The sequence below is a fragment of the Camelina sativa genome, chromosome 17 (genome assembly GCF_030686135.1).
Source record: "Camelina sativa cultivar CO46 ecotype springtype chromosome 17, ASM3068613v1".
In the NCBI taxonomy this organism is placed as follows: domain Eukaryota; kingdom Viridiplantae; phylum Streptophyta; class Magnoliopsida; order Brassicales; family Brassicaceae; genus Camelina; species Camelina sativa.
The window spans coordinates 33,708,783-33,723,355 of NC_141896.1; the positions used below are offsets into that span (position 1 = coordinate 33,708,783).

Below are 14,573 nucleotides of genomic sequence, written 5' to 3' on the forward strand. Positions count from 1 at the left end.
CAAGGGAAGTGTCTTTAGTCAAGTGGTTACAACACCACCTCTGCGACCGATCCCACCATAGTTCGACTCCACTAAGTCGCGTTACCCCGCATTGTAGGGATTGGCTATGAATCGGGCCTTGTCGATTCAATGATGACAAAAAAAAAAAAAAAAAAAAAAAAAACTAAAGCACCAAAAACAATTAATTAAAACGCCCTAAGCATATTCTAATCTACCTAACCATGATCACGTATCATTAACTTGGATAGCTTTCCATGACCGGTTAGCAACACAGGGGACACACTTAAAAATTGGGATGTACGAGCTCGAGTTTACTGCATATTTGCGAGGATTTGGAGACACGGGATCATCTCTTCTTCACTTTTCCTTATTCTTCACAAGGTTGGTCATCTCTCACCAGAGGAATTCTTAATAGTCGATACACTGCAAGCTGGAGTCTAATCTCTCCCATGCTAGTTGATGGAACTCATCCAAAGTTACATACTTTCATTCTCAGGTCTGCGTTTTAAATATCAATTCACAGTTTATGGCGAGAGAGAAATGGTAGGCGCCATGGTGACTTCCCTACTCCGTCAAATAAGCTTGTGAGGATCATTGACAAGAATGTTAGAAACCAGTTCAGCTCAATTCAGTGTTCGGGAAAGTCGGGATACGAGGAGGGTCTCCGTTATTGGTTTCAACACTCGTAGCTGATTCTTCTTATTGTTTTAAAATATTATCAGCTTTACGTCGCATTTATTGTAAATACGTTTTTTGAGGTGAATAAAATTTTACATTAATACAAAAAAATCACTAGCTAATCGACATCCAATATGACATTGTCAATGTCAAGCCAGAACTAAGAGATAATTAGGCCATTGGCATGCGCGGGCATTGAGATTAGCCTCTGAGACAGAGCTGGATATCCGGCAAAATTGAGTGTATCCGGCTCCGGGAAGCAGCAACCCAGATGGAGCCGGATATCCGGCAAGTTCCAAAAATTTTACTCTAGATTGGAAGAGCATTTAGATGAGCACTTTTATTTGTGTCATCCGATCAACATTTGTTAAGAAAACATATAAAATATCATTTAGAAGCTGCAAACACACCCATATGCTCTTTTCTCCTATGTTTTCACTTCACATGAAACATTTGTAGAGCATATACCTATATATCAAAACTAGATTAGATCCGTGTTAGAGCACAGGTTGGAATTTTTTTTATTTATATTGTAATTTTTATATATAATATAATTTATGTGATTGTTTTTAAAAGTTGTTGTGAAGAAAATAATATAATATAATAATTTATAACATATAATTCTAAATTTAAAATTTAATTTAACTTGTTTTGAAATACTTTCCTGCAACAACGTAGAGAGTCTGAGTCATAGTATTATATAATAAAGAGATTTTTTTATATATATTTACCATTAGTTCACTATTTTAAAGTAATTTTTGGAAATTATTTTATTATAAATTAATTTTTAGATTAATTTATTTTACCATATAATATAGTGCTAAGTTTAGGTGAAACTTTTATTAAATGAGGAGGAAAAATATAGAAAACAAAACATCATTAACAAAATTCTGTATGACAATATTTACGAAATTTTGGAAGACAAGTAGCAGCAGCGTCTTACTAGACTATCTACAATGGTAGTAGATAAAAAAAGGTTTTTTTTTTTTTTTAATTTAAATTTTTCTTCATCTAATATATTAAAGGAGAAGTCGAGAGGGCTCACAGCCAATCTCACAAAATTTGACTTCTCTTGCCCTTAATGAAAATTACCCCTGAAAAATTTTCGGACAAGCTTTTGTTCTCTATTTAGGTTGCTGAAACGCACCACATTCATCCTCAGACTTAAGATTACTAATTTGCCATTAATAAGAATCCAATCTGGACGTTTTTACCCTTCAAATTAATTTAGAAAATTATAAAAAGTTTAAATAATTAAATATCTAATCTATATAATCGTCAAAACATGATTTAATAAATTTTAAAACGCTAAAACCTAAAATAATGGGCTTTCAAAAAAACTCAACCAAAATATACCGACCTATTCGAAACCCTAAAATTATAGGTTGTAAACATATATATATAGGTATAACCCTAAACATTCTCCATAATCCGAAATCTTTAAAACAGTGAAAACCCTAATTTTCTCTCATGTTCTTCAAATTATATATGTATTATAGTTTTGATGATCCCTTATATGGTTCTTCGTATTCGTGTTCGTGTTTCAATGATTCATGTCCTCTTTCTGTAGTATTTGTTTGGAACGCAGGTTCAAGCATTACCAAAACTTTGAGTATGGTTTCATTATTACTTCTTATATTATATTGTATAGGTTTCTTGATTTATTTAATGTTTTGTAAAAACGATTATACTAATTCTTATGTTTCAGGTGAGTTAGTACATGGTCGTGATCTTAGTTCTATGTTCTCGGACAAGAAATCTAGGTCTTTTATTTTTGAATACTTTAAACTTTAATCTTTATAGTTTGATGATGCTAAATAGAAAGACTTATTTCTATAGTTACAGGAAAGCTTCTGAAGATGATCATAGTGATGAGAGATGTTTGGTAATTTAAATTTTAATAGTAAATTACTCTATCATCGTTATAAAAATTAATTCATAAGTTTGTGGCTCTAACAAATAAATATAAATGAATAGGTAGAGGTGGCGAGGACTATCAAAATTTCTTATTTGAATTCTGCATCTTCAAATATATTGTTAAAAGGTATGTTGCTAAATTTAAAATTCCTTATATTAATATATTTCTAATGATCAAATTTAATTTAAACATTGTTTAGATGAATCTACCAATGATCGTATGGTGAAAAACAGGTATTTTATTTTAAAAGGAAAATTAATTATATATATAAAAATATTTTTGATTTAGAAAATCATATTAACATTTGCATTTACTGATTATTATTGCAGAAAGACTGTGAATGGTGTTAATAATATCCCAGAAGTTATGGTATATTTTTAAATAAATTAATAGTTATTGTTTTAAATTAATAACTCTTATTTTCACGGATATAATAACATTTAGTGTGATTAATCAACAGATTAGAGATGCAGAGTCAGCAACACAACGTCTTTCGGCTATTGTTCGGTAGTAATTCTATGTTAAAAGGCGGTTTTGACACTAATTATTTGTTTGGATCATCTTCAAACGTTTGTTAATCATTTGTTTATTTGGTATTATTATGCAAATCAATAGTGTTTTAAAGTCATCTTGATACTAAAATTTAATGAAACAAATTATTATCATTTTTCCGTAAATTCTGATCTTAATCCTATTTTTGTGAATATTTGCAGAGAAGCTATTGATCGCAAAAAATCAGAGTCGTTTCCGTTCCTTCTAAACTACACGGTAATTATCTTCAAATAATCTCAATCAAATTCCATTATATATAATTTATAACATTGTTATTATTTTTTAAAATAGGCAGCGTATGGAAGAAGATATGATTGGTGTCGTTGCAAAAAATCAGGCGTGAAGAAAGGAGGAAGACGAATTTTCGAGAATAGTAGGATGAATGTTATGCGATCTTATAATCGTATTTTTATTGATATTGTTTTAGATGGATGAATATTTTATGAAATAGAAATAGTCCAATGATAATTTATTTTAATAATATAAGATTATACTTTATTAATGACGATCAAATTACCGAATACCAAGGTGCTTGATTATATATAAGAACAAAATAAAACAATGAAATGCTATATTCATAACTATTATTAACATAAAAAAAAAGTGTTAAAAATTATGTCTAATATTTTGAATAATTTTATTAATTAATGAAAACAATCTGCATATGGAAGAACAAACCTTGGTATCGTAGCTCATATTCAGACGTGAGGATAAGATAAGCATGATATTTAGAGAATAGTATTATGAATATTATGATATCTAAACGATCGGTTACTAAGGTTCTTGATTATTATTTCAATTTTGAAAAAAAATAGAGAAAAGACATAATGATGCTAATATTCTTTCAAATGTGATAATTATTATGTTCAAAAATTTGGAGATTATCGTTAGAAAAATCTAAAATTGTTATTTTAAACCTTATGTAAAGTAGGGTTGAAAATCTTAAGAGATATTCTATATTTAAAACAGTTTAGAATATAGTGTAAGATCATGATTTTTTTTTTTTTTTAAAAACGCATTTAAAGCCGTAATGATAATCATTAAGAAGATTACTATTTAACTCAAAAATAAAAGGAAATATAAAGATATATCAATGTCTGGAGATCTTTACAGAATAGTAAAATGATTTGGTAAACAGGAATTTAAAAATGTCACTTCCGAAAAAATGTAAATTGTGAATATATAAAATTGTATATATATACGTCTATTCGACACTTTTTATTTTTTAAACCTAAATCAGAGAAGAAATCCAAAGAACACACAAAAAAAAGCAAAAAATTATGGTTAGGTATAGCCTTTTCGATGATGTTTCGCGTTTGAACTCTTCAAAATATGAATGGAAAATTCGTGTGAAGGTCTTATGTCGGTGGGAAGAGGAAGGTCCAAGTTTGGAGATGGTTTTAACTGATATTAAGGTATTTACTTTATTTTAATTATAAGCTCATTATATATTTCAAACAATAAGTTTATATGCAATTATACCTGAAAGTTACAAATTACAAGGTTTTAAAAATGTTTTAAAGACATGTAACAAAATCGTATTATCCGATAATTAATAATACTATGTTTTATTAGGGTGTAAAGGTCCAATGCTCCTTTTGTGGAGATGTTTATGATCGTTTTGTCTTAAAGTTCAAGGTTGGTAATTGGCTTGATTTCGAAGACTTTAAGGTTGTTGAACAGAATGGTTCATGTTTAGTTACTACACATCGTTACAAAATTGTTATTTTGTACAATACCAAGATAAGAGAGAATTCAATTGTTGGAGGGGAAGATTTCTATGATTTCGTCGATTTCAAACTCATCCATGATGGTACCCAATGTGAAGATTACTTAATCGGTAAGGGAATAATTCAGTTATTTTAAAAGAAATTTCAAATACTATTTGAGATTCATTATATTAGAACTAATTTAAATTTTTTACAGACATTATTGGTGAGGTGTAAATGTTGGCGAATTCAGATGTAATTTCAGAGAATTACAACAAAAAGAGGAAATCAAAGGGGTGGAAAATAATGGAAAACATGAGGATGTCACACAAAGTGATAATATCCGTATGTTATTTAAGTACTGTACTCGATATGGTTCAGATCAAAAGAAAAACATTACTTTTCATGATCAATATGAAACATATTGCACGATCTTTGTAGACTCTGATGATGACATTGATGTTGGAGATCAGGACGATGATTATAAAGAAGATGAAGAAGAGGATTATACTGAGGAAGAAACTGATGTTGATGGCGAATATCAAACAGATAACAGTGGTAACAATGATCAAGATGACGAAGATTATGTCCAAGATTTAGAAGAAGATGAAAAAGATGATGAGCTGGAAAGTACTGAAGATAATCTTAAAATTAAAAAAAGAGGAGAAGATATCTCAATTAACCACAAAATCTCATTTGATCTTCGTGATTTCAGGTAAATTTTAAAACTCATATATATTTATATATTATACATAATCATACTCTTAATCCATTATTTTTATTTCTTTAATTTTAGTGGAACCCTACTAAGGTGTGAATTATTCGAAAAAACGGCTGCGGAATTCTACGATGCTTTAAAATCATTCCAGGGTGAACGTTTAATTTGTGTTATTCGTTGGGGTGTTATTGAAGATTTCCAAGGTATAGAATTAATTTTATAAAAATTATTGTATATTTTTGATGATCGTGTATTTAAAGGAATAAATTATGTTATAACTTTGCAGGAAAAAGAAGTATATCTTCTACAGTTTGTACCCGAATAACACTCCATCCTCGCAGTTCTGAGGTTGCAAAAATGATGGAATTGTAAGAATAACATCTTTGTTCATGCTATAAAATATATGAAAACGAAATTCGTTTATAAACTTTTTCACGTTCTACTTAATTGAATTATAGGAGATCGAGGAAGAGGACTCGCGGATAGAAGACTGGTTTCCACAATTTTTTTATGGCGTTCTAGGGATTTTATGGGATTTTAATTATTTTATATTTAGTTAGTAGTTGGATTTTTAAAAATTCTTGCTTTGATATAACATGAAATATTTAAATTATTTATTTACATATAATGAGCTAAACAAATTAGTTACATATAACGAATTATGGTTTTAATAACCAGTAATTTTCCTTTAAACAAAAATATAAAAATTAACTACATATAAATTACTTAAAAAGAAATATGAAGTGGAAGACTTTTAGTTTTCCAATGAAGTTTCAACAAAAGTCTTAGTAATAAAAAAACGATAGTCCAATGCATCATAATTAAAAGATGTCAGCATGCAAGTTGAAAATAAAAAAAATGAAGGCATGCAGTCTGAAATTTAGAGTTTCAACCGTCCAGTTTAATTTTTTTTAAAAATAAAGTATTCTGAAAATACGAAAACATTGATTATTACTCATGCAGCTTTTCCTGTTTAGAGCACGGGTTTTAATACAATCCACACAAATAAATAATTGTAATTGTAATAATCCTTATCTTCCTTTGTCTATGAATATTTGAAGTACAACAAATTGAAAGTTCTCTCTTATACTTATTCTACCTTCTAAATACACGCAAAAAAAAAATCCAATCGGGATGGTGCTGTACTTGAAAGATCTGACTCCTACTTTACGTAACCCGAAAGTTGCTGTGAAAATACTTCGAGAATGGCCACCGCATTTTATACAAGGACAGCCTTTTTATCAAAGTTTGATTTTGGTAGACGAAAGGGTAAATTTTCTTCCTCATCCCATTTAGCAGTTTTTGCAAATATCAATCGAGATATACAACAAAATAAATCAATGGAATGCTAAATTATGTTTATATTTTAGGGAACTAGGATTGATGCCAAGATAGATGCGGAACTTTATGTAGACTGTTACTATGGAAAGCTCAATGAAGGAGACTGGTACGAGATTTCTGGATTTAAGGTGATTGAAGGTCAACAATCATCCCGAAATTCAAACCATCCGTTTGAGATCCTGATCAAGGAAAAAACAACAATGGTTCCAATAAATCCACGAAGTACTGACAATTTTATTCTTATGTATGATGCACCAAGAATGCAAAATGCAACGCGTGACGAGAAGAATTGTTGTGTAGGTAAGTTTTTATACTCAATTCATGTTCATACATCCATCTTAATTTTACTATATTTAAAAAACATTAAAATTATTTTTTATATTAGATGTCTTAGGAATGGTGGTACATGTAAACGATTCGCAGATGATTGATTTCCTCGATCATCAAAATGGCTACATTTCAGAGAATGAAGTTGTGACCTTCACTATCCTTGAACACAAGTAAGATATTTTTAAAAACTTTCTATAACATTGTAAATACATAGAAATTTTATTTTAAACAGTTCTTTTTAAATTATATACAATCATTTTTTTTTTCTGAAAGTGGCCAAGAGATTGAATGTGTTGCTGTTGGTTCGGTTTGTACTGCATTTCTTGAGAAACGGAAACAAATTATGTCTTCGCCTACCTATACTACTAATCAACCAATAATGTGTACTCTTCTGTTTTGGAGGATCTCTGTTTACGAAGGTACTGTTCAATATTAGTCTCATATACCATCCAAAATATCATTTTACTTAAATTCTACTTTGCTAGGTATGCAATGTTTGATGTCTCAGTTGCGATGCTCAAAGGTCATTCTTGAAGATGAAGTGGATGGAATTAATACTAGCGATATGCTGTAAGTTCATTAATTTAATAAATTGAAAAAAAAAGTATAAACAAAATTATGTGGGAAGTTTAATCCTGAATTGTTTTATTTTTACAGATGTTGACTAAACGTTGATTCCAGTGATGAAGATGATGAAGATGAAGATGATGAATAATTTCGTCATACGAGCATCAATCTATAGTTTGTTGAAACTTTGGGCATGAATAATTATTTAATTTATTTAAATATGTTTCGGAATGTTTGTTTAACTTTTATTAATTATTTTCTAAAATAACAATTATCTTCACAAGTAGTCTCACGTGAATTTAATTAATTTAAAATCTAATAAAATTTGACAGAGAGGATCGAATGTTTTTCTTGGTTAAATTATATGGGTCTGGCCTTAATAGACGCCAATTAGAAAACCTTCGCGACTGTTAGAACTAATATTTAAGCATTCTAAGTCTTTATATTATTATTATCGTGACCTTTTGTTTTCCCCTGTCAAGAAAGAAAGAGTAAAATAAAAGCTTATTATCATCCAAAACCTTGTGGTAAGATCCCAAACGATATTCAATAAATTTTTTCGTACCAGCAGTTCTTAGTTTGAAAGTTTAAAGATTTTTATATTTTTTTTTTTTCAAAATCATAGATGGAAGGTGAAAGTTCTAGGAAACGGAAAGAGCCTATGTCAGATTTCGGCTGGGAAGATGGAGTAATCGACATAGTTAAACAAGCGTTCCGCAAATCTAGAGACGTGGTTCTAAAGGAAACGACGAAACATTTCACTGCGATTATTGATATGTTGAAAGAGTACATCAACAAAAAAGAAGAATCTGTCGGCTTAAACTGTCAGCTTGAAACAATCGATACTCAGATCTCGCTAATAGACGATATCTTGGAGGGGCGAATCGACTTGATTGAAGAGCGAAACAGACTAGAAGATGTTAGGGTTGTTATTGAGAAAGATGAAAAAGAATGTGTTGTTCCTACAATTGATTGGGATAAACTTCGTGTTCCCTTTAATAATAATTAACAATGTTAAGAATTTTATCTTAATCGTTTGCTGTTCTTGAATTTTAGATTATTATTATCTGACATAAAATATAATCGATGCTTTATTTTATTATTCTAAAACCCAAAAATTCGTTAAATCGATAATATAAACTAGAGATATTGACCTAATTACGAAATCTAAAATTAGTTTAAAGTTATTCTGATAAATCGTAAAGAAAACATAATTTAGTCTTGGACTTTAAAGTTATTCTCATAAATCTTAAAAAAATATGGTATGCAATGTTTGATATATAGTTCCTATATTCATTGAATGATAGATTTTTACTAATATTTAAAACTTTTTAAAATTGTAAGTTTCTTAAAAGATTAGGTAAATAATTTAAGTTTATGTAAATATACAAATATATTGCTGATTACTGAGAATGAATATATACCATCGAATTTATCTAATGGTAAATAATATTGAGTTTTGATAATATCATAAATATACAATTTCCAAAAAAAGAAAAGAAAATGTATATATATTTATATATATATATATATATTTCCGATTACAAGTTTTACCATAAATTTTTATTCTCTTTTATAAACATGGCATGCCTGCTGTTCGATCCCATTAAAAAAAAGAATGGAAAGAGAGACTATTTTTACGATGTGGAAGACCTAAACCCTTTTGTTCATGAGTGGACAATTAACGTCAAAATACTGAGGAAGTTTGAGGTGTGCCATCCTAATTTTAAATCATCTGACTTGATTATAGTCGATGATAAGGTAATTTCACATTATGTATCCCTTATGATAAATTTCAAACAAAAAAATCATATTATGTTGCTTATATATTTTTTAATAATATAGGGTAAAAAAATTCAAGTGATGATGCGTCCTCCTTATCGTGACAACTTTTTAAACGATATTGAAGAAGGTGACTAGATAACGTTATCAAGATTCTCACTAACCATTGTTGATGGTGTTTTTAAGTTAACTGATCATCGTTTTATAATACATTGGGGAGACAAAACATGGTTTAAAAAAATTCATCATTTGTCTTCCAAGCAGTTTTATTCTTTTGTATCATTTAATGATATCAAAAAAGGGAAATTAGACCCTGATCATTGTGTAGGTGAGATTAAAATAATTATATAAATTTTTTAAAGAAATACCTGAAAAATAATTTCTAATGCAATTCTTATGAACAGACATTATTGGAAGAGTGTACACTGTTGGAAATCGTTTTGATGAAGGTCCTCCATATAAAGAATGGGATGAGTTGTACGTCATTTTGGAAAATATTGAGTAAGTCGTTCTATTAACGAAATATGATTTAATAATACAATCGTGTTCGTTAATGACTCTAATTCTACATAACATATAATTGTAGGTTTGAACGATTATCATGTCGTTTACCAAAAGATTACGCGAATGTCTTTTTCAATGACTGGATACATTGTGATTTTGATATCATATGTGTGTTACGTTTTGCCAAACTTGAGACTATCAAAGGTTTGAATTATTTATACACGCTGGAAATATTATTGTTTATAATTGAAAATATGTAAATTAATTATTTATTGTTAATGTAGATACATGGATGGCAACAACGGTACACAATTGTACAATGGTCATGATCAATCCTGGATGTTATCAAGTCACGCAGATGTTTGAGGATTTTGCCTTAATGGAGAACTGATATTGATAATAATTAAAGTGTAATTTGATATATTATAAAATATCTATTATATTTGAGCTCGGTCTTTAATATGATTTTTAAATTTATGAAATAACCGTTTTGGTGATTATCATATAAAAATCTTATTTTGAAGAAATTCTCAGCGAGATTTGTATTAATAATATTAATAGATTATTTGACTTTAAGATTGAATGAATTTAATTTAAATAATTTGAAACTGAGCATTATAATTATAGTATGATCTAATCAAAGAATTCTATTCTATTAGATATATATATATATATATATATATAGGTATCTAATTAAGTTATTTACGGATAACTAATTATGTTAATTTCATAAAAATATGTAGATAATATAAAATATAACTATGAAAATAAAAATATTTTGTTAATAAGCTTTGCAGTCAGTATAAATTAATGAATATTTTAATTTTTATCATGCGGAAATTTTGGTGGTTATAACATAATTTGGAATGTAGATATCTGAAAAATATTGAATACTTTTACAAAATAGAAATTTTATAAAAATGACGGGAAACATGACAATAATTAATTACTAATTTATGATTGTTTTACAAATAACATTAAAGTTTTCACGATGATAAATATAATGAATATTTGACAATATCTTTAGATGTAAATATTCGAAAACAGATTTATGTATTATGTATATATAAATACGTTTGACAGACAGAACTCTCTAAGAATTCTTTGAAAAAAGTTTATTATGGCTAACCTCCTATCCAACGCTATTAAAAAAAAGTTCGGGAAGAGAGACTATTTTTTCGATGTGGATGACCTAAACCCCTTCGTTCATGAGTGGAAAATTAACGTAAAAATTCTGAGGAAATTTGAGTGTCGTCATCCTCTTTTCAAGTCAACATACTTAATCGTAGTAGATGAGAAGGTATATTTATATTATATAATATTTTATAAATTTAAAATTAGTTATATTTACTTATGTATAACGTTTACGTAGGGTACAAAAATTCATGTATTGATGGGTTCTCCTTATCGTGACATCTTTCTTAGCGATTTGGAAGAAGGTGAATGGATTATGTTATCAAGTTTCTCATTAAGCAATGTTGATGGCGGTTTTAGGCCAACTGACCATCGTTTCAGAATACATTGGAGAGATGGGACATGGTTTAAGAAAATACTTCCTTTGTCTTCAGATCAATTTTACTCTTTCGTATCATTCAGTGATATTAAAAGTGGATATTTTGATTCTGAATATTGTGTAGGTAAGGGTACCAATTTATTTTTATATTATATGTTAAGTTTAAAGTGCTTGATTAGTTAAATTATTGTATAAATTTTCGTAGATCTTATCAGAAGAGTCTTTAGTGTTGGAAATACCATGGAACAAGGTCCACCATACAAAGAATGAAATGAGTTATTCGTTGTTCTTGAAAATATTGAGTAAGTTGCTCTATATTATTGAGCTTTCTAATTTAAATTTCAATGATTTGAGAAGTACTCAGTGATGATAAATTGTAGGGGTGAACATTGCTCATGTCGTTTACCAAAAGACTACGTGAACAGCTTCTATAACCATTGGATACATCGTGACAATGATATTATCATATGTGTATTACGTTTTGCCAAGCTCGAAAGTAATAAAGGTTCGGACCATTTCTTGCTGATAAATCTATAATTGCTTTTTTAATAAAAAGTTAACTGATTATCAAATTTTATTAATGTAGATACATGGATGGCTACCACAGTGCATAATTGTACCAGTGTCATGATCAATCCTCCATGTCCTCAAGTCACACAGATGTTGGATGCCTTTGCTGATATGGAAATTTGAAATTGATTTTTTTAAAGTGCATGACTTTTATACTTCATATGTATAAGATAAAAATAATACTTTAATCCTCTATGATAATGTGATTGGATTTTAATTTGTTTTATAATATTATTCAATTATTAATTAATTCATAAAACGAAAACTATATTATATTAATTACCTTTTGTATTCAAAATAGACATCCCCTCTGATTTTTACATATTCATGAACCTTTCAATTATGTAGTTAAAAGGTGTGGATGGTAACACCCCTTCGAGACGATACTTTTTATGCAACCATTAACACCTTATAAATTCTTATAGTCGAGTTTAAAAACTTTAAACCAAACTACTGTCTTTTCAACTTCTACATTTCACTCTCTTTCTAAACTTCTCTCTAACTAAAATACTTTTTTTTAAGACAAAAAAAAAAATAATGGCGAGATTTGTGATGCTCGACAAATTGTGTCCTTGGACAATGGGATGGAAGATTTGTGTCAAGGTTTTCCGTTCATGGAGAGTGAGAGATCGCTCGAATGATGTGTCGACAGAACTAATCTTGGTAGACGAAGAGGTATGTTATACAGAATTATTTTGTTGTTACTTCATATGTATTCGTGTGTCTAAATACTTTGGTTAATCATTCTCTAAATTAGGGTACATTTGGACATGCTACTATCCCGGCATCACTCAATAGTGTTCCGGAATTTAAATTGTCGGAGGATCGAACTTATGTTATAGAGAAGTTCGAAGTCAAGAATGACAGAGAACAGATCCAGAAAACTAAAAACGGTTATCGGATCTTCTTCACAGACAAAACTATAATCAGTTTTGCAAGAGATCCTATCATTTGCAAATCTTTTAATAATCTAGATTTTAAACGTGTTTATGATAATGCGTTTCATGGAAGATGGCCTTACGGTAAATCGGACTTTATAATGGATTGTTTTATAAAAGATTAATTTGTTATTTTTAATCTAATATTATTCGTTTTTATGGCAGTTAATCTGATTGGATGCATCACCAATATGGGTGAAATCAATAGTTTCAAAAAAGAAGATGGTGTCTATCGTTGGAGCTTGATGGATCGCTACATAAAATTCACTATCGAGTCGATTGAGTAAGTTTATATATGAATAGTAATATTTTTAAGAACTGTTTTAAGTGCTTGATAAAATACGTAGATTGACATTATTATATCAACAAACCTTTTTCCAAAGGGGATATGTACTTGACTGCTTCGCAACAGGAGTCTATGCCAATCATATGTTCAAAACTTTCAAACTGCGTAACAGGAAGAGGGTCTGTCTGTTCAAGATGTGGAAAGCAGTAAGATTCGGAGGTGATTACGTTTGTTTATAGATAATTAGTTTAGTAATTCAGTACAATTTATTATGATAATGAATAATTTGTTTATTTAACATCGGTAATGCTAGATGATAATGTTCTCCTAACCAACGGCGATGGATGCTCGGAGATTGTCGAGGACCCGAAGAGTGCAGATTTTGCAGACTACATGTTCATGTAAGTCAGAGATTTACTTTGGATGGTCTTTCGATTATATATTTTAGAAATATGTGGATGTATCTGACTAACTTTAAATATTTAGGTACAATTACGTTGATCATGGTGAGTCAAGAATCAAAGATTTGGATGATACCGACTATAGGTTCGATTTAGATCTAAGGTAATAGTAAAATCTAACTTTATTTGATTAATGATTAATTGATATGGAAAAATACTGATTAGAATTTATCCTTCTGCAAAATACAGAGATTCACTTGACTCCTATATTCATCTTGCTGTTGAGGACTCCTTTGAGAAGCATCGAAGACCTTATTGATAACTATGCTCAAAACCGATCTTCGAAGTTCCGTATTTTTTGAGAATTATTGAAAAACACTTTTGTTAGTTTATATTTGATGATTTTTTGGGATTTAATAAATTAATTAAAATATTATATTCCTGGATTATTATTAAATTTAGTTAGTTGCAAATTTTAACATATAGAAATTTGTTTAATTAAAAATCTTAAAGACCATTATTATAATTTACAAAATAACATTTATTTTAATAACGATATATGGAAATTTACAACTGCTTGATGAATTTCATTAAATCTGAAAGAGTAAAAAAAATGTTAAATATACTTTTTTAATAATGATAATAAAAAATATCGAGAATATTCATAAATGATATGTTTACATTCCTCATCATTATCGTTTGAACAAAATAAAGTAAGAAAATATTCTAAAAAATCAAAAAATCAAGTCGGTTGTATAACATCTCT

At 28.8% G+C, this 14,573-nt stretch overlaps 2 protein-coding genes across 2 annotated transcripts; both read left to right on the plus strand.

Annotated features, from left to right (window-relative positions):
- The first annotated feature begins 6,709 nt into the window (after positions 1–6,709).
- Positions 6,710–7,961, plus strand: LOC147924685 (uncharacterized). Its single transcript, XM_087496888.1, has 6 exons — positions 6,710–6,844; positions 6,946–7,216; positions 7,302–7,416; positions 7,520–7,665; positions 7,732–7,816; positions 7,928–7,961. The coding sequence occupies exons 1-6, from the start codon at positions 6,710–6,712 to the stop codon at positions 7,959–7,961; spliced, it is 786 nt and encodes a 261-aa protein (XP_087353014.1).
- A 4,758-nt stretch (positions 7,962–12,719) lies between these two features.
- On the plus strand, positions 12,720–14,126 carry LOC147924686 (uncharacterized). Its single transcript, XM_087496889.1, has 7 exons — positions 12,720–12,857; positions 12,940–13,204; positions 13,286–13,403; positions 13,504–13,625; positions 13,720–13,807; positions 13,893–13,970; positions 14,057–14,126. The coding sequence occupies exons 1-7, from the start codon at positions 12,720–12,722 to the stop codon at positions 14,124–14,126; spliced, it is 879 nt and encodes a 292-aa protein (XP_087353015.1).
- The last annotated feature ends 447 nt before the right edge of the window (positions 14,127–14,573 follow it).

What these genes read in the sequence shown, in the direction of transcription:
- LOC147924685 (XM_087496888.1), top strand. Translation starts at nt 6,710, where the DNA reads ATGGTGCTGTACTTGAAAGATCTGACTCCTACTTTACGTAACCCGAAA. An exon ending in TGATTTTGGTAGACGAAAGG is followed by an intron (nt 6,845 to 6,945) that starts GTAAATTTTCTT and finishes TTTATATTTTAG; the next exon opens with GGAACTAGGATTGATGCCAA. An exon ending in GAGGATCTCTGTTTACGAAG is followed by an intron (nt 7,666 to 7,731) that starts GTACTGTTCAAT and finishes CTACTTTGCTAG; the next exon opens with GTATGCAATGTTTGATGTCT.
- LOC147924686 (XM_087496889.1), top strand. Translation starts at nt 12,720, where the DNA reads ATGGCGAGATTTGTGATGCTCGACAAATTGTGTCCTTGGACAATGGGA. An exon ending in TTCACTATCGAGTCGATTGA is followed by an intron (nt 13,404 to 13,503) that starts GTAAGTTTATAT and finishes CTTTTTCCAAAG; the next exon opens with GGGATATGTACTTGACTGCT. An exon ending in GAAAGCAGTAAGATTCGGAG is followed by an intron (nt 13,626 to 13,719) that starts GTGATTACGTTT and finishes CGGTAATGCTAG; the next exon opens with ATGATAATGTTCTCCTAACC.